The 20,395-nt window shown below is 42.4% G+C and overlaps 2 protein-coding genes across 17 annotated transcripts in view; one reads left to right on the top strand and one right to left on the bottom strand.

Annotated features, from left to right (window-relative positions):
* ADAT1 (adenosine deaminase tRNA specific 1) overlaps window positions 1-14,251 on the top strand; it is a 31,118-nt gene extending 16,867 nt beyond the window's left edge. For 6 of the 16 annotated variants that reach the window (XM_037408931.1, XM_037408920.1, XM_037408936.1 and 3 more), the window contains 3 exons: window positions 5,601-8,241; window positions 13,483-13,642; window positions 13,890-14,251. In XM_037408931.1, the coding sequence (XP_037264828.1) occupies window positions 5,601-5,733 (133 nt within the window). In that variant the 3' untranslated portion in view covers window positions 5,734-8,241; window positions 13,483-13,642; window positions 13,890-14,251. Of the gene's footprint in view, window positions 1-3,895; window positions 4,103-5,600; window positions 10,949-11,056; window positions 11,244-13,482; window positions 13,643-13,889 lie in introns of those variants that run through there. The other 10 variants (XM_037408924.1, XM_037408923.1, XM_037408927.1 and 7 more) reach the window with 10 other exon arrangements.
* Window positions 12,159-20,343, bottom strand: GABARAPL2 (GABA type A receptor associated protein like 2). The gene is made up of 4 exons (XM_037408949.1): window positions 20,173-20,343; window positions 19,832-19,887; window positions 14,717-14,889; window positions 12,159-12,737 (listed from the first exon to the last, which is right to left on the bottom strand). The coding sequence occupies exons 1-4, from the start codon at window positions 20,204-20,206 to the stop codon at window positions 12,647-12,649; spliced, it is 354 nt and encodes a 117-aa protein (XP_037264846.1). The 5' UTR covers window positions 20,207-20,343; the 3' UTR covers window positions 12,159-12,646.
* Window positions 20,344-20,395: the final 52 nt, after the last annotated feature.

Here is a 20,395-nt window from a genome sequence, read left to right as displayed (position 1 = left end):
TTATGGTAATCATCTGGTCTGGCATTGCATTACATGCATTACATATTTGGTAGTATTCCATCCCAAATAGCTACCATAGAGTGGGGCATACTTTCATATATACAGAAACTTATTTCTTACTTTGGCTTAGAGATTGAGAGATGTAGAAGGTTCCAAAGCCATTGCCTTGGATGTTTTATTTTATTTTTGACTTATTTCCCAGTATGATTTCTTTCACCAGCTCTGCGATGCAATTATACCAGTTGTTGAGCTAATCTAACTGCTTGTAGCTGTTGATGGGCATGGTCCTGCAGCAGTCCCTGCTGCAGCTGGCTGGAGGTTCCCATTTTCTCCCTTGTATCAGTAGCACTTCTGCAGCCTCATGGTGAGCCAGTTCAACTAGCTAATGTGGCAGAAAACAACTCCCTTGCCTTTTGTGTTTTCTATTGGGTCTGTTGAGCTGAATTGGCTCATAGAAAGCTAAAACAGATAATAAAATCAGTCAGTGCAAAGGAAGTAGGTATGTGTATCCAGAAGCAAGGGAGATAGGCCATTTCTGCCTTTCATGGTACCAGGAGAGTAGGTGAGATGAACTTAGCCAAAGTAGGTGCACCCTGGTTCTTTAATTATTAGATCTTGCTTGCTTTTGAGTTTTGTGAATTAAAGATTGCAGTTACCTTCTGTGTCTGTACAAGTCTCTCTTAACTATTATAAAGTTCTGATGTCAATACGAGCCATGCTATTGCTGAAGTGGTTTTACCAGAATCTATGGGTAGAGGTACACTTTCTCCTTGATTCAGTTTTAGATATAGCATTATTCGCCTTTTCTGGGTGAGAGTTTGTCCTCACTTGTTTAGCCATCATAATTTCCCCAGATTAGAGTGTGAGCTGGTGTGTTGTTGGGTAGGTGACTCATTGGGCTGATCATGTGCTGCTTACATAAAGTCACTTTGCCTCAGGGCTTTTCTGGACTCTAGTGGCTTAGTAATTTCCTTTGACTTTTTTGTCCTCTACCATTTATCTGTCTGCGTTTCTCCTGACAAAGTACAGCTGATTCACAGATGTGGCATCATTTTTAGGCTGCACAAACTCTCTTTATACAGTAAAGGTGCTAGCTCACCGGTTGTCTTACCCAGTTGCTTTCCTTTTGAAGTCCTCGTTTTTGCTATTTTCACTTAAAAAGCAAAATCTAAAAAATGTCTTTGTATTGCTGTTTCCTTCATCTTCCCTTTCCCTTTCTACACGATATTCTGATGTGTTGTTTTCCTTCCTTTCCTCTTGTGGTCTGAATTTGAGTGTACTTCAGATAAGAAATCCCACACTCTTATTGTATCCTCTAAACTCTTGGGTATTTAACTGTTAGAGAGTTTTGTATTTCCTTCCCATTCAAATGTATCTTTATCTCCTCCCACAAACGGTTGGCTCTAGTGCTATGCTATCACCCAGTTTCCTTTTCCCACTTTGCCTCTGAATTCCTGCCCTCTTCCCGTCCACTTTTTTATCTCCTGCCTCCCATCCTTTCTGCTCCAGCAAGGAAATCTTATTCTGTAGTCCGTTCAAATTTGTCGAACAGCTTGTCTTCGTAGTTGTAGGGTATATTAGGCAAGGAACATTATTTACTTAACCCCTCCTTAATCTGTCCTTCATCATGTCCACTGTCAGACCTAGGATACTGGGGCAGTTAAAGCTTTACATGGAACTACAATACTGATTCTGATGTTCTTTTGTTTTTTTCTTTCCTGGGTCTAAAGCTGCTTCTGCTTTTTCTGCCTTACTTTCTCTTTCATTCTTCACTCCTCTCCAGAGGATCAGTGGGATTGGAACAGGTAGAGACTGGGGGTACAACTTTGCTGACTCTCCTAAAGGCGAGTTTAGGAATTTGTAGTGGTGTAGGTTAGCTAAATGCTAAGCGTAACATTCAGCAGTTGTTTTTTTCAGGATTTAATTGATTTTATTTCAGCTGAGACTTCTTAACAATTGGTGTCAATTACAAAGTTTGCCTATCGTGATTGCATTTTATCTGAAGCATTGAAGAAGACACTAATAGAACCAGGCCAAGTATGGTTTCCTGGCCCCCTGTCATTATGGATTCACAACTGATTTTTATGTATTGCAGATCTGTGAGCATTTGCCATCTTAGATGTGATTCATTAATTTTTGTATGAGTAATGTTTTGGTTGATGCCTTGTGCTTACATCAGCATTTTTCATGTGTAGTATGTCTGTAATCTCAAAAGTACATTATAGGTTGAATGTAAATGTTTGAAACTGAACATGGGGTTAAAGATAGGGTTTGTTGCTGAGAAGAAAGTATTGCAGCAGTGCATTGCTTTTCTTTGTAGGCTGGCTTGCTTGTGAGCCCACTTTTGCTCGGCTGTGCACATGGCTGAGCATGTGAATGTTTTCAAGCATAATGGTAGTTTCTGTAAGGCTTTTTCAAAGAGTGTGGTACCTTTCACAATGAAATCTGTAGATCACCTCTCATGTCTCTGGCACAGCCATTGGAATCACTCAGCCTCTCTCTTACACAGTAGTGTAGGTGCAGGTTTGAAATAATAAAGGGAAACATAAAAGGAATGTGGTCAGGCAGACCTGGATAGACTGGAGATCGTATGATTGTACAGGACTTCGCCTGGGGCAGCAAAATAGTTTTCACTTTACAAAAAAAAAAAAAAAAAAAGTCACAAGTTCTTCATTACTGAAGCTTAGTGACTTAATGGCCCAACCAAAGCTAAGATACAGTCAAAATGTGAGGGTTTTGGGCAGATGTAATGTACTTCGAATTTGAAAACATTTTTCCTGTATATATGTTGGAAGATTCTTAGAAGCTTAATGCAGAAGTTGAGCATGCATTAAATAAGTCTTGTCTGATTTTGGCAGCTCTTTGATGAAGCTATTTAAAAGGCAACTTTCTGTTGCATCCACTGTAAAATCCTGTAGTGATGTTTTCTTGTTGTGTGCTCAGAGAATGAGGCAAGAGGCTGTGGTCACATGTGCTTTTGTAGGTCCTACAGTGCGGCGAAAATACTGAGCTGCTCCTTACTGTCTATCCTGTTTCTGTGCTAGCTGTGTTTTCCCTTACTGTCTAGTGTAACAGTTTTCAAACAAAGGTCTGTTGGAATTATCTAGGTTAGAAAAATCCCATGTGTTTTAGTTGAATCCGACTGCAGGGTATGAGTTGAAGAGCCATTGATTTGCCAACAGATTGAGGAAAGCACCAGCAGCAACATTTTGCAAGGAAGAAAAGAACAGCTAGGTATTGAAGCCTCTCTCTTGGCTGAGTTGGTAGATAGATACAGACAGACAGACAGATATATTCCACCTATGTATGTGCATCTACAGCAAATGAAGGGAAACAGCTGTTTCATATTTAATAAGATTGAGCCAGTCCAAAATCTGTGTTGTGTAAATCTTTTTTGATCTCTGACCATCTTAAATGTGACCTCTTAAGTACAAGTAGATGTGTTTTGAAGGTGTAAGCAGCATGCGCTATTAGCTTTTCTATGATAAAGAACAAGTATAAATCATTAGATTCATATATAGTGAAAAAGGGCAGGATCAAAGTCTTAAATATATCAGAAGTACTTTTAAGTGCAAGAAGCATGCTAGCATAAGAGAGTTTCTTCCCAAAGAATGATTATGTTATTATTCATGGGTCCCAGAGAATGGTTTTGAGATGGAGGAGAAGGTGCAGGTGTTTTGTACTGTGTTTGAGATACAGGTTGGAGTACCTGGGAGAGGAACAACTTGCCTATGCTAGGGATTTGGAGCCGGTTGTGGTGGGTTGACTTTGGTCTTTCTTGAACCTGTGTTGCTTGCTGAATGCTGCTTATACAAAATAGTTGCTGGTCTTTTGCCTGTTCAGTGATGCTCCTAAATCATGATCCACCATTGGTAATGGGGTTCTGTTCCACCAGCTGGTGGAGGAGAGTTCTAGCGGGCCCTGTTGGAGAATGGCTGGATGAGAAGGGTCATGGATCATTAGAGCATTTGTATGAGCAGAGCTGAATCTAACCGGTGTGCTATCAAGACTAGGCCTCAGCTGAGGTTGCCAGCTGTGCTGATGGCTGCGGAGTTGCAGGGACACCGTGGCCTTAACAGGAGTCACAAACAACTCTGAGGAGGTATGTGCAGTAAAGATAAAGGAGTTATGTAAGCTAGCTAACCGCAAGTAGGAGGACCATGTAAATGACTAGGTAGTGGTTCTAGCCAATCATAGACTGCTGGGTATGCATAATTAGATACACTGTATAAATAGGAGCTATTCGGGTTAATAAAGTGAATCGTGCTTTATCACTCATATTGAGTCAGCTGCGTGATATTCCCTGCCACTCGCAGGCCCTTCCATGGAACTTTGCAGAGCAGCTTGGAGGTTAGTTTCACAGAGTTTGATTAATGTGAAAGAGGTAAAGACAGCAAAATAGATTAGCTGTGACAAGAGTGCAGGCAGGTTTGTAAGTATACACCTCCCATGTTCAGCAGGGGCACAGGCAGGTTCTCCACTCTTGTACTTTCTGAACCCAAGGCTTGCAGGATAGATGATATCTTGTGGGTTGCTATGTACGTCACAGTGTTCTAGAAATACATTCATAGCAGAATAGTGAATGCCTGAAGTACAGTTTCTGATGGTCTGCTCTTACATTTTTTGGAGTTTGGGGTTTTTTTTGGGTGGTGGTGGTGATCAATACTGCCTTTGAGCATGCAAGCCTGTTCCAGAAGTTAGTGCAGTGGTTCTCAGGCTTTTTAGATTAGGGTTCCTGTAGTAGTTTGGCTCTTCCTCTTTCTTGATGAAGGGCATGTTGTGTATGATCTTCCCTTCCTACGGGGTCGAATGTATAAACATTACGTGCCACATGTGGCTGACAGACTCTTTGGCAAAGGCAGATGAAAAAGGCTAGGAAAGGAATGCAAGGAAAGGAAAAAGTCTTGATGAATTTGTCTTAGAGGCACTTGTATTCAGATACTCCAGATCTGAATTCCACTATTTTGAAAATCAATGGTATAATGCAATCAGCAGAGTGACCGGTGGTTCTGCTGTGATTGTGGGGAGCAAGTGCTACATGAGGAAGGGGAACAGAGCAGCAAAACTGCTGAGTCTCTTTTGCTTGAGGGAGAAGAAAAAAAAATTTTTCTCCTTTGTCTCAGTCTTCCCCATTATTTTGTGTTGGGAAAGAAAAAACTGTCCTGTTCATCCCTGTCCATTCCCCTTCCAGCCAGCAGTGGTATCCATTCTTCTAGCAAAACAAGGCTACTTCCACCCAATTCTAAGCACTTGTTTCTAGCCACCTTTTCTGCTTTGCTTCAACATTTTTTGCTATCATGGAAGTTTTGTGTAACCTTCTGTCAGACAGTCAAACACTGACACTTCTATTGCTGGAGAGTGGGTATGAAGCATGGTAGAGGAGTTGTTTTGCTTCCTTTTGTAAGACTCCTGATAATGTCTAGATACAGTAGCTTCAGGGCCTGGGTCTCTCCACGTGTCTCTAGATGCACAAGAGAATTTCACTTAGTATGAATGAGCTCGCAGGCCATCATCATGTTCTTAGATGTTTGTTTTTTTCGTTTTGTGACATCACATCCAGTAGGATAATAGAAGTGTTTTTGTTGTGCATTTTCTGTCAGGATGAAGACTCTAGAAACCTACTGGGACTACAAGGAAGCTGCATTAAATTATCAAGAAGCCTGGAAAGTGCTGCGTAGCCAAGCCTTGCTGGGTTGGGTCAAGAATGCCAAGGAATACCTGCACTTCACATGAGAATACATGCAGCTATGTAGATGCCAGTAAACCCTGGCGAACAGCAGATACCTCTGCAGTTCAAGGGCCAGGAAAAGATGTCCGCTAGTTTGTGTTCTGTAAGGAGACAGGCAAAAGGAGAGCAATTTACAGAAGTCTTTGTTTTGGTTGAGTTGAAGTCCCTTTTTTATTGAAATACAGAAAAATACCACTGCAGACTTAAAGTTCTCTTCATGATGTGCTGTGGTCTGAGGATATGATCTGTCAGCGTAGTCCATTGCAATGGAAGAACTGAAATTGAAACAGTGCTATGGGAGAAAGGCTTTCATTGTAAAATTTTAGTGTTTGCTTTCATTCTTCATAATGTTATGGTTGTTCTTGTGTTACTGGGACAACCCTAATGTACAGTAAGTAATAATTTTGTAACTCTTGGCTCTCCTTGTTTGGTGTCAGGAAGAATTTTCCGTGTCCCCCAGCCACGTTGCTTCTAACTGGAAATACTAGTTCTTTTAAAAGGTCTTTTTTCTGGGAGTCCTTCATATAAGCTGCTATTTACTAAATACAGCCAAAGCAGAAGCAAAAGAGTGATGGGGTTAAGGCTGTGTCAAATAATAACTACTTACAGTATCCCCTGCATCTCTTTTAATTTCAGAACTTTGCCAGATACCCCTTTCGTGGGCAGGAAAAAACCACTCCTGAATTACCTGGTTCACAGCTGTCAATCCTGTGTAATTCCAGGCAAATATTTACAAACTTTTCAGTGTTTCAAGCACAGTCCATCCCCCAGTCCCCCTGTGATACACAGTTAATTAAAAGCAGGCATGCCTTAGCCATTTATGTCACTGTTTCCTGGCAGGTGTTCATGAATAGCCTGGCAAAGGTGGAGATGCTCTGGGGGAAACTGGAAGTTGTGTCTGGCAGTCTTTGCATTTATACTTTCTTACCAAGTATCATCTGCATGGCGAAATGGTCAACGCTGCGAGCTGGGGGGGAGCAGCGGGTAATCCTCCTTAAGCTTTCTGTCCCAGTTACTGTGTTCTGTGAGCAAGTTTGGGACTGTGTAACTGCTACTGAGCACACACTCCCCTTCTGTACCTTTTCTGTTGAAAATGACAATTCATAACATTTGGACAAGGCAAAGGCAGGATGAAAAAAAAGAGGTGGATAATTTAGAACTTAAGAATTCTTTAGTGATCTTAGTTTTCTGTTCTTTGTTATCTTACTATGGTTTTAGACTTGAAAAATGGGCACAGCAGTTCTCCAAATAGCTCAGCAGGTTGGTTGACTGTAAAGCTACATATGGGACTGAACAGTCCATATCACGTTACAGTCTGAGAATGGATTACAGCAAATCTTTTTACTTTGCACCTGGGTTGACTTGTCAAATAAGAATAGTTCTCTTACTTGTTGAAGAAATAAGAAAGAACTTGAATTCTGTGCATATAAGTCTGTCTTCTCAAATGCAGCACCAACATGCAGAAAGACCACTGTTGTATTGGTGAGGGTGGAGTCTTTTTGTGTGTTTGTAGAGGGCAGGGGATTATGGAGAATTGTGACTTGCATTAGTCATTAGAGGATGAAAAATGGCCACATGGCGTTGCAGACAGGCTACAGGGTGAACTGCTGAAGAGAAATGGTAACAGGTATTGTAATTGAGCAAACAGCATTCCAAGGGCAGTCTTGTAGCGTATTTAAAGAGATAACCAGTAAATTTCCATTCTCCTGAAATTTACCTTTGTCTTTCCCAGAAATCTTGTAGAAACTATACCTTAACATACCTAGTTTCCCTTTGTTAATGAACAAAGTCTGTAGTGAACCTGCTGACCAGACTGGAATGTTCCTATTTCCTATCCAGCTGCAATATTAAAATGGGTTACATAAGGCTAGTTGCACTCTAGTCTTGGCGTCAGACTAGTTTTCAGATGAGCAGTTTTACGATGTAAATTCTTTTAACTCTTTCCTAAAATTTGAGCCTGGCTGTTAGGAGAGATTGTTCCTGGTAAGATTTTCCTGTGTATTTGTAAAATACTGGTGAACTGTGGACTACTGCTTTTTGCTACTTGTCAGCTGTAAAAGTTTTCAAGGTGCTGAAGACTCACACTAACCTTGCTTTTTGGATGGAGTTGAGGACATATTTAAGCCTAGAGCGAGGCACTGAATATCGAAGAGAGGGAAGGAGCTAAAACAAAGCAGCATTTAGAAGGCTGAGGGGCTAAGCCTGCAGAATCTTAACTCAACTGGATCGCATTTCTGGGATTGTAAGTAAGTATTCAAATGCTGCATCTGGTTCATTACAAAATGCCAGGAAACGCTCTGGGCAGTACCAAGAAACTGCTTTACAAATCGGAAGGAAAAGATATATGGAGAAGAGATAACACAATCTCTGCTTTTGAAAGAGGTAGCAAACTGAACTTTCATTATTGTCAGCAGATCTTTGGTCCAGAATTGCTCCTGGACGGTAGCAGTTGACATATTTCAGGCTTGTATCACTCCTTTGCACTGGCATAGCTGACACACCAAAATACAGAGGTAAGCAAGGCGCAGGGGGGACAACAGAATGCAGAGGCTGTGCTACAGGGGAGCCGTGTGTGTGTGTGAAGCAGGGGAAATGAATTGCTGACAGGTCTTGGTTAACAAGGACAACCAAACAATTGGTAATGGGAGCAGCAGAGCATATGAGGGCACCAAGATTCCCAAGGGACGTGTACAATGCTCTACAGAGCATATTTGTATTACCCAGATGGGTCCTTGCCTTATTTGCCAGAACAAAGAGACTGTAATCCTTATTTTGAGTGGGATATCTTTAACAGCTTCACTATTGGAGAAATTGTCATTGTCAATCACAGTAAGAAGATGGGGCAGACTGCCTGCTGATCTTTAAGGAAGTCAAAACCAGAGCACAGAAACAAGTGCTTCTGTCCACGTGTAGAAGTACACAACCTGTTTGAGGTGGAGGCTGCAGTTCGTAACACAGCATGCTAGCATCCCATTCCCTTTGAAAAAGCAACGTTTTGGTATTGTACTGTGCTTCTGCTGCTCACCTTGCACAGGCTGAAGCACTTACTGATCTCGGTATGTTCAGAGTAAATTGAAGACTACTCAGATTATTATCTTTGTAGGGAAAACAAACTATGAGCCCAAGACAAGGTGTAGATTTTCACTAGGAGTTGAATCACTTTGCAATAAGCCCAGTAAGGGCTAAAGGAAGGGAAGAGCCAGGGCTGTGCTGCTGAGGGCAGGAGGAAGAGCCAAGCTTTTCCTTTCACTTGTTACAAACAATTAGCTGGTTATGAAACCACACATGGAGAAAATGCTTGAGGCATAAGTATGGAAATGAAGTGTAAGTTACTGTTGTTAAGGAGGAAAGAAGGGTGTTGGAGTAAAACAGAGAGCTAAACGTAGTTGAGGGACCTATCAGTTCCTTCTCTCAAAGCATATCCACCCCAAGAATCTGGTAACATCCTTATAATGAGGATTGCAACAGTGGCTTACAGGTGGAAGCAAGATAATTTTTGAGGAAAAGCTATCTAAATTCATCTAGTACTGGCTTAGTTATAGCTGAGAAGACATTTCAAGTTAGCTTAAAGACGGGTGCTGTAGGTATAGCAAGGTATTTCTTCATTTTCTGTTCAGTGTATAAATTGAAAAGCCTTCCCAGTCCTGAAGGTTTACAGAAGGTGAAGATGATATGAGACCCAAATGCATTTAATATTTTTACAAGAGTGACTGTACTATCTAAAGGGATCCATTTCATCTACGTATTTCAAAAAGAAATACCTTGATGTTTTATTGAAATTTTAAGTGCATCTGCAGATGAAAAGTACAGGTACTGCTGTAAAGCATTTATCCTTGCATTCTCTGAATTATTTGTGTACCTGGGCTGCTAAATCTAAATTGATAATTAGAGTAGTTACATGGGGTTTTTTAGAGGCTTATGAAGGGTATTCCAAAAGTCATCTTGATCATAAGACTGGGAATAAAACTTCATCTTCCCTTGTTTTGTTTAGATATATCTGTGTCCTAGCATGCAGTTAGCTTTATCTAGCAGTTGTAAGTTATGTTTCTTACTCTCCTCTTAATAGCTAGCAAAAAATACTACTTGATAATCATAGACAAGCCGTGAACTTTCAGCTTAAAGGAAACAGAACATTTTCCGGTAATAAAAGGTAGTAAAAAACATCACAGATGAAAACCCTTCATTCTGAATCAAAAATTCTGTTATGAGTAAACATTAATACTAAATGTGTGGAGGGGGAGGGTGGAAGGAATTAATGATGAAAGCAGTTGACGGAATGTTTATAAAAGCAGTGGTATACATTGCAGTGCTATTCTGAATAATGAAAGGCTTACTGCACCAGCAGCACATTTTCAGATGCAGTAAGCACATGCAGCACTGTTACTGTGACAAGCTGCAATAATACAGTAGTGTCAACATTTCATAGGCTCCAACCTTCTCATTTCGGAGTGCTTCTGCTGGTACCTGTGAATAACTGTAGAGTCAAACATAAGTCTAGGCATAAGGCGGCTTCATGGGAGTTGAGTTAGTGTGATTTTCATTTAAGCTTGGAAAGCGATAAATCTCCACTGTGACTGGAAACATTTTAAAAACTAATCTCTCCTGCACCGTGTAGTGTGACAATGAAGTAAAACTTTTATTAGGAATCTAAACTGTAATCAGTGTTTCCTTGCTGGCTTACAAAATTCAAAGTGATGCTACTATTCCAACCCAGTGTTACCCTTTAATATCAAAGCATGAACTCCAGTGCTGTGCAGTTAGGTCAATTAGGTGTTTTCTCTGCCCCACCACCACAATTCAGAGCTACAAGTTTGCCTTTTTGCCTGTAGGCAGAGGTAGCTGTGTTAACTATGGTAAGCCCATTTGGAGAGAAGTTGAGCCCCATGTGAACAGCAACCTTTTTTGGCTTTGTGGCAAAGCCTCTTCACCTTTGTTGTGCTGCATACATGCTTTGGCAATAGTGCTTATAAACTGGAGGAACTGATCTCAAATTATCTTGCATGCAGCATTTCTAATTCTAGTTGTCTGCCTCAAGTAAGCAGAATCACAGAATGATCTGGGTTGGAAGGGACCTTTAAAGGTCATCTAGTTCAAACCACCTGCAGTGAGCAGGGACATCTTCAATATATTGGCTTGCTTAGAGCCCCATCACACCTGACCTTGAATGTCTACAAGCTCTGAACAACCTGTTGCAGTGCCTCACCACCCTCATGGGGGGGGGGGGGGGGTGGGGGGGGGGGGGGGAAGCCCTCTTCCTTTTATCTAGTCTGAATGTACCGTCTTTTAGTTTAAAACCAATAAAAAGCCTGTCCCCATCTTTTTTATAAGCCTCCTTTAAGTACTGAAAGGCTGCAACAAGGTCTTCCTGGAGCCTTCTCTTCTCCAGGCTGAAATATCACCAACTCTGTCAGCCTGTCTTCATCGCAGAGGTGCTCCATCCCTCTCATCATTTTTGCGGCCCTCCTCTGATGTCTTTACTGTGCTGAGGACTCCAGAGCTGGATGTAGTACTTCAGGTGGGGTTTCAGCAAACAGAGCAGCGGGGCAGAATCCCCTCCCTTGACTTGCTGGCCATCTTTCTTTTGATGCAGCCCAGGATACAGTTGGCTTTCCGGGCTGCAAGCACACATTGGCAGGTTGTGTGCAGTTTTTCATCCACCAGTACCCCCAAGTCCTTTTCCACACGGCTCCTCTCAGTCCCTTTGTCCCCCAGCCTGTATTGATACTGGGGGTTGCCTCAACACAGGTGCAGGACCTTGCACTTGGCCTTATTGAACCTCCTGAGGTTCACACTGATCGACTTCTTGAGCTTGTCCAGGTCCCTCTGAATGGCACCCTATCCCTCAGGCCTGTCAGCCACACTACCCTGCTGTATAGCAAAGCAGTTCTTTCACATACTTGGTTCTGTAACGTCCTTAAAATACGTACAGAATTTTTAGTTGGAAATGACATGTATATTTATATTACTACCTGTAACGCAACTACTGGCTGCCTTTTGTTTTTAAAAAGCTGCTTATGTGACTTCTAATCTGTACTCCTTGCCAATTATTTCCTTCTCTGCAATAACTCATGTACAAATCATACCTTCCAGTTCTGCAGCTCTCTGGTCTCCTTTTCAGATCATTCTTTCTCCTAGGTGCCCCTTTTCCCCCTATATGCTCTACTTTTGTCACCTAGGTCCTGCTTTCAAAGCCCACAGTATTTACTCCACTGATAGCCTGTGGGCAGGCACAGATGATGATGAGATCTAGTAGTTTTGAAACTATTGGTTTTGGAACCTGCAGTTTGCTCCTTCTTTCTTTATTGTATTCCATGTACTACAGGTTGAGAAGCTGTACAGTGTCCACTAAATAATATAAGAAGCTGTATAGTGTCTAGTAAATGCGATGTATAACTTCCTTGCCAGAATTAAGGTAAAGAAATGACAGCACTGCCTGTTTGTGACAGTTTTTATTGTACTTGTTAACTGAGAAAGAGGAACACATTAGCTCAATTCAACATGATCAGCATCTTGCTCCTGCTTAGGATAAGCTAGCAAATCCAGTGCTCCCAGTACTAATTTAATGTTTTTATTTTTCTTAAGCTAACACCTCAAAACAGAATAAATGCATATTCTTCTTTTCATGTTTTAGTAGCCCAACTACTTTGCTTTATTATTTAATAAATTTTGTCAAATGTATCCCCCAAAGGAGTGAGGCTCTGGGAGTTCATAGCCATGAGAAAAAAAATTGCACAAAACCAACAAAACTTTTTTTGATAATTTAACAGTCTAATAAAACAAGACCTATCAATATATTAAGAACTAAATCCAGTTACAAATGCATGTATATAGAAGGAACTTCTGTGAATGTCAGAACAGAAAATGATCAGCTATTTACAAGATACACGGCAGGATGGTGTAGTAGCCAAGACCCACCATTCAGAAACCGAATGTGTTCTCTCCACTGTAGGCAACATACAAGAATCCATCCTCATCCTTCTCCTTCTCATAAAGTTGTCCCATAGTTAAGCTTGAAGAGGAGGAAAAAAAGAGAAATGGTTTGCTTGGATCATGACAGTTGCAAATGGTAACAGTTAGAGCCTCACATAAAGAAGGATTAATAAAAGCTAAAAACTTGTCTGTCTGTAAATTAAAATACAAAAATGAGGATAACTCCTGAGTTAGCAAGATGATCCTAGGCTCTCTGTAGTGTCTAGGTTTTTGTAACTTCTTCGTAAGTGCATTTGTCAGAATGCTTCCTTACGTTACTGGAATGTATTCTGAATGTATTCCAGGTTCTGAATCATCTATTTTTGATGCCATGACTAATACCAAGATCAGTAGCCTGACAACACCTTCCTTGAATGCAGCTGCATTAATGTCTTGTTTGTTGTGTGAGCAACCTCGTTTCTCCCTCTACCTAGTGTAGTCATGAATGTTCAGCTGGTCTGAAGTCTGTTGAACTTGTGTTTTTTGGACTGTTTCTTTGAAGTCCAGGTTGTTTTGGGGAGTAAAAGCTTTTCCTATTTTGTTAGAAAAGTGCTAGCACCAAAATGCATGGGAAATAAATGACAAGTTAGCCAGAAACTTGTGCTTTTTCATTGGATAAGGTTTTGAATGTTTTGACCGAATGAAAATTTTCTTAAACTGAATAGGCATGTGGCCCTTCAGTCTAAGCCATTGCAGTCTTGAGGGCAATGTCTGTATTTTGAAAACAAAAAGAAACCTAAGCAATTACTTGGCCAGCACAACTGCTCCAACCATCTGTCTTACAGATGAAACAGGCAGTTGGACACCAGCCAGTTGCACAAATGGCACCTCCTCAGCTCACCTGTCTCTGCCTTCCCAAGACTGAGAAAAGGCTGAATGATGACTTTTTACCCAAGAGAGGACCTGGGAAGAGTTGCAGGCAGTACTTGAAATGGAAGGGAATTCGTAAGTAGTAGATAAAATTTTTGGATGAGGAGAGAAGGATGTCAAGAGTTAGTGGCCTGTGTAATAAACGCAGCCTATGAGAAGAGCAAAGCCAGTAAAAGATTTTTGGTTTATCTGTTAACAAGTGATCATTTTTACATTAATTTTGAAGGACCAAGGTGCTATTTTTTCCAGCAGAGATGTGACATCTCATCACGAAATTGTGAGATGAGACAATGTGCCCTTTCTTTTTCTCTCCTGTTCCTAGCAGTTCTACAGCACTGTTAAGATGATGACATACAGGCACTCCTCGTACTCTTACAAGAAAACAAGCCGAAAAAGATGGTTCTCACAAGTCCCTATTGTGTACCACAAAGTAAATAAAAATATCCCTGAGTCTGGACAGGTTACCTGGAGGGACTGTTACTGTTAAACAGGTAAGGGTTAATAAGAAGAATATTATATCTAAGCCACACAATAGCATGAAGTACTATTTCCTCCAATACTACTCAAGTATCTCGTATAGAAAGCAGTTGTAGCAGCTGCTTCTGCTATACATTATTCTGTATGTAGCAGACAACCGTGAAACTTATTCCTATATAAAAGCAATGTGAAAAAACTTCCTATAAACATTTTGCATTTTGTTTACAGAGGAAAAAAAGTAATTTTTAAAACAAGTAACAGCAACTAGTCTAACGTCTTAATTTCTTTGTCAGCTGACAGTTTAATGTTTTTTCAGAATAATTCATGGTGTTTGCTTTAGAGTGTTTAACATGCAATTTCACTGTTACGCTGGAAATTATTTTTCTTTTTTGCATTGATGGTGTACAAAGATGCCATAATAACTCCAGAGCTCACCCTCTTGGCATGGAAGTAAACCGCATTATATTTTTCATTCACCTTTCCTTGCAGCTTAGCCTAAGAAGTAAGATGTTTTATGAAACTCATGAGGGCAAAAAACCTATCATAGTGAGAGTAAGGTATAAACAAACACCTCCTAAAATCACCAAATAAGCGTCAGAGGGGAGTTACTGTCCCTCTGATACGCAGAGGCTTGCTGAAATGGTTCTGAATACCAAGTGAATAGTTTCTCACCTGGACTGTGGGACAGTCTTGTCTACGAAGAGGAATATTGCTTTCTCAGATGGCAGTTGAATCCTCTTCCTGATGATCCACATGAACTGGGCCACGGTGATGTCAGATGGAACCAAGTACTTCCTCTTGTCAATATCAACAATCTGAGATCCCGACACCTTCTCCACTATGACCTGTAAAGCACAGGTGTGAAGGTCAGGCTTTTCAGGATTGGTATGAAAAAACAGCTTTGGTAAATCACTTGCTGCTACAGGCTTACAACAGTGAACAGAGAGGAGGAACAAAAAAGGTTTCCTGACTGCAACCAAATGAGAGACAGGACTGACTCTGCACGGTAAAACCTGATTTTACAATTCACTAAAACTTATTTTCACATATGCTCAAAACTTCCTGTGCCTAAAGTTGACAGTCATGGGGTAAAATGAGGCAATATGCCTAAAAGCGACCTGTGACAGGAAAGTATACACATCTTATTAACTTTTTGTACACCAATGATAGGAAAGTACTGCAATGTGGACCCCAGGTTGGCCATAAGCCAGCAGTGTGCCCTGGCAGCAAAGGCAGCTAATGGTATCCCGGGCTGCATTAGGCAAAGTATTGCCCACAGGTGGAGGGGTGTGATCCTTCCCCTGTACTGGCACTGGTGAGGCCACATCTGGGGTGCTGTGTCCAGTTCTGGGCTCCTCAGTACAAGAGAGACAGGGCCATACTGGACAGAGTCTGACAAAGGGCCTCAAAGATGTTTAAGGGATTGGAGCATCTCTCATATGAGGAGGGGCTGGGAGAGCTGGAACTGTTTAGCCCAGGGAAAAGGCGGCTCAGGGGGATCTTACCAGTGTGCACAAACACCTGTGAAGGGAGGGTGCAAAGAAAGTGGAGCCAGGCTGTTTTCAGTGGTGCCCAGCGAGAGGACAAGAGGTGATGGGCACAGCACAAACTGAAACACTGGGGGTTCCCTCTGAACGTCAGGAAACAATTCCTTACTGTGCAGGTGACGGGGCACTGGCAGAGGTTGCCCTGAGAGGTTATGGGGTCTCCCACCTTGGAGATGCTCAAAAGCGGTCTGGAGACCATCCTGGGCAGCGCTGTGGGTGGCCCTGCCCGAGCAGGGGGGGGGCTGGACCAGGTGACCTCTGGAGGTCCCTTCCAGAAGTCCAAGACACTTGTAATCTCACTAACTGCAGTTGATAGTAACAAACTAAGGAATCCATTTAACCATATTCCTTCCTTGCCCCATTCAGCTGTAGTGAAGTCATGAAAAATTCAACTAGACTGCAGCACTGGTACTTAAGCAATGGCAGGTGACCTGAGGAAGGGCATTCCCTTTGTACAGATGCTACTTATTTTGGTTTTGTCACTATCACAACATAAAAAGAAAGTAAAATACAAAAGTGTAGTTCAGTTGCACAGGACCTACAATGATCATCTAGCCTGACTGCCCAACCATTGTCCAAATGCCTCTTAAACACTGACAGGCTTGGAGCATCAACCACCTCTAGGAGGCCCGTTCCGGTGTTTGACTACCCTCTTGGTAAAGAAATGCTTCTTAATGTCAAGACTGAACCTCCCCTGATGCAGCTTTGATCCATTCCCAGGCATCTTGTCCCTGGATCCCAGGGGGAAAGACGCTGGCACCTCCCTATGTCCCCTCCTCAGGAGGCTGCATAGAGCAATGAGGTCGCCCCTCAGCCTCCCTTTCTACAAAAGAGACAAACCCAGAATCCTTAGCTGCTTCTCATAGGATGTGCAAGTGTGACCATCGCTGCTTCAAGTCTTGTGTTAAAACAGAATTCTAGTTTGCAACAAACATGCCCTCTTCCTTTTTAAATTGTCCTATGACTAAATAAAATCCCAGAATACAAAGAAATACAGATTTAATGTATGTGCCACCTCCACCCTTCTGACTTAACTGTCATCTTTAAACACTGTCCCAAATTGCTCCTAACAGATGAGAGAACCTACTGCCTTGACATGATGCATAGCAAAAGAAAAATAAAAACCAAGGAAGAAATACTAGAAATAAATTGCAGTAACAGTGAAGCTAAAAAAATCAGTATTTAGGTAAATGGGAGGAAGAATCGGCAGTCTAGTCCAGTATCTAATCTGCCATTTTACTGGTTGCATACAAGCCAGAGATGCCAGAATGGCTCTGTCTGTCAGAAACTGTCACATGAAGCAGAGGCACATGCATACCTCAGGTAACTCAGTGTAGAGCTGAAGCAGCCACATTATAGCTGAATACAGTCAAAACTGTTAAGAGTTGCAGTGTGAACTGTGGTGTTACGTAAGGGTCTAGCTGGCCATAGACCACATACTCATTTTTTTACAGTACTTTGCAGTACTGCTTTTGATTTTGACATCTATGCTTTCTGCATTTCTATAATCTGGAAATTATTATTGACCTGCTATAGCTAGCCACCAAGCATTTCAGCCAGGCTCAAGGAAGAGAAATAAATCATGGCTCTGGAATACCAACTGGCCTGCCAAGGATGCCAGCTGAGCACTCCATCAAAGCACCAGAAAGGTGTGGTGATGTGATTTTTGTCTGTGTGCCTCTGCTGTACCAGACTTACACTGCCAGAAATCCAGCCATGTATACATCTGACGTTAAAAACTACGTGATGACAGCTTCAGTTGACTGGATGAAGTTACAGGACGACAGTGAAGCTGTACTAATAAAGTACACGTTTTAGCTGTATATGAATGAGAGCAGATCAGATATGTAGGCTGTAAGGAAAATAAATAAAATAACCACAACCCAATGTCATGCTGCTAGGCCACCACAGGAACTTAGCTATTCTCTGCCTACACCGGGAGCATTTGGTAACAAGAACCAGGCACAACCCAAGCAGAGGTGCCTAGATAAGAAGATGTTCGCAGCCTCAACAGGCTTTTGTTTGCAACTTTGAAAAAAGACTGCCTACATCAATCACTATTTGAGGATGTCTGTAGACTCAGGTCTGCAGTAACATAGTAATTTTATCACTGGAAAGCAGAATTCATTTTTTTTTAACACGTTATTCTGAATATAACTGCATTCTAAGGATTACTGTTCCACTGTGGTGGTGTTCATGTCAGACTTACTGACGCTGTTCTCTGCTTTGTATTATGATGAACTGACATGAGAGTATCTTATTTCATGTGTCAGGAAATTAGAAACTGACTACAGGAACTAAAGATGGCAAGACAGCCACAAACAAAACCAAACAAAAAGCAAGAAGTACAGGAGGAAGGAGAATTAATTATTACTTGTGGAAAGGACCTGACACTTCCTGCTCCACCCTGGCTAGTTCTTGAAGGGAAAATGCAGCGCATGGGGAAATAAGGCTTACAAAAGGTTCCAGTGTCTCCATTCCTTAGTTCTGCATTCCCTGTTGCTACAGCAAACGGGTACTGCTCAAGTAAATTTACAACATATACTGTCTTATGATCTGATGATGATGAACTTATTACTGTCTTATAATTTCCTCAGCTCTGCCTACAGAAACAGGAGGACAGAGTAGCTGCCTCTTGCAATTTAGTATGAGGGAACTGTAAAGAGGACCAAGTACAGCTTGAAATGAATACTGAAGCCTCAACAATGAACAACTGATATTTTTTTTTTTAAGATTACAATAGCACACTAGACATTTTAGCTTCATAATACAGAAACTGTCATAACTACACATCAAGGTTGTTGGTGAACTGCTTCTAGTAAAACTTATAGATACCTTTAAGCATTAGACCACTTAATTCCCCAGGCAAATTTAAGATTACAGCGCTTAGCAAGCATGAATTTCTTTCGCCTCTCATTTCTAGAAGGTCTACCCTAGGGCAGGGACAAGGTGCTCATGTATTATCTTAGTAGGTTTGAACCACTGAAACATCTCTAAATCCAAGTAGACAGATACAGCAGCTGGGAATTGAAGTCACTTTGAGCTATGTCACTGGATGCAGACTATAACCTGGAAAGCAGGAAACACACGTTAAGTCTGAAAAACACTTTTGACTATTAAATGCCAAAAGTATATTTGATACCAACTGTTTTGTGAAAGCTACATGGCTCAATCTGAATCATCAAGCTGAAAACATTTATAAGCCCAGACAAAGCAACACACTGCAATTTAATTCCTCTATCCATCCACACCTTGCTGTCCATTCTTGATACAGCATCATGTAATTCTGACTCACACTATGAGTTTCAATGTCTCTCTTTCCCTTAGGGTTATGAAGGGTATTCTTCAAAAAGGACAGATGGCTATCTGTGGAGATGTATGGTCATCAGCGTATATATGAGGGGGTAGTTAGCCAAGCAGAGAATGGCAAGGTTCAGATCAGCCTGCCAGACTGCAACTGGAGAAGATGCTGTGACTACATGCAACTCAGCAGCAGAGAAAGTCAATGGGATTAGAGGTTCTTCTCTGGGCTGCACTGCCTAGGAGGTCAGACAGGAGTGGCACTAACTGGCATAAGGTCAGGTGCGATGTGGAAATTTTACTCGCAAGCAGAAAAGTTGAGAATATGGACCTGTTGCTGGCTGTTACATAAGCATGTGAAATGCGGTCATTTCACTGACTGAAACATGACAAAAGGGACTGTGGAGCAAAGAGGTCATTCACTGTTTAGTAGGTATTAATGCAGAAAGGAGGGGTCACCACTTGCACTGGCTGTTCAAACAGGGTTTGCATGGGAAGATTTATGACCAGGTAAGACTGGTTATAGGTGTGGAATACATAAGGGACAATCATCTTCCCCATATAGCCAGGAAGGAAGACTGTCAAGGTTTAAAGGATTTATGATCTTTCTTTGGATCAGGCACAGAATGAATCCTCACGACACTTAAGGCATTTGCTGGGATATAATTGCCACTAGAAGAAACCAGGACACTGATAAACCAGCAACATGCCTGGGAAGTATTTAGAAAGTCAGGCACTCTTGCTTGTCAATACGCACTGGGGCACGGGAGGCAGTGCTGTATTAGTTACATGTGTTTGGAGCCTCTTTAAAACACCTAAGGACAGAAAAGGGAGGATGAATTTACTTAGTAGGATCTGATCAAAGAAGAGAGGGCAGGATGGAAACAGTTTATCCATCTTTGCCACCAAGAACTCAGATGAAGATGGCTTGGTTACTCACCGGGACACGGTCAGGGTATTTGGCTCGGATTTTTGCCGACTCGACACATCTGTGCTCTGTGAACAAAACTCGTAATTAGTCATCGCATAGTAATAGCATCGCCGGTGCCCTGGGCTGAAAGGGCAGTGCCCGCCGGGGCGGGAGCCTGCGGCTATCGCGACCGTCTCGCCCGGCCGAGGGGGTCTCCAGCTGCTCACGGAGGCCAGCCCTGGGCCCGCCCGAAGACACGGGGCGGTGCGGGGTGGGGGGAGCCGCCCGGGTCGGGAGGCCGCGGGGCAGATGGCGACAGAGGAAGCGGAGGGCGGCGGGGCCGCCGGTGGGAGCGCCGGGCCCACCCTTACCCAGCGCGTGGTCCTCCTTGAACATCCACTTCATGATGCGGGCCGGCGGGGAGCGGGGCCAGCGGCGGCGGGGCCCGTGTGCGGGCGGGCGGGGGCTCCTGCCGGGCGGGCGGGCCTGTCGGTGTCACGGTCCCTGTCACAACAACAACAGCCACGGCTCGGCAGGCGGGATTTCCGGCTCCCTGTTCCCTAGCAACCCCCGAGGGCGCCGCTTCCGGCCGGG

This window comes from Falco rusticolus, chromosome 15 (genome assembly GCF_015220075.1).
Source record: "Falco rusticolus isolate bFalRus1 chromosome 15, bFalRus1.pri, whole genome shotgun sequence".
NCBI classification, from domain to species: Eukaryota; Metazoa; Chordata; class Aves; order Falconiformes; family Falconidae; genus Falco; species Falco rusticolus.
The sequence above is the reverse complement of the archived record's forward strand: the minus strand, read 5'-3'. Positions and strand labels throughout refer to the sequence as shown.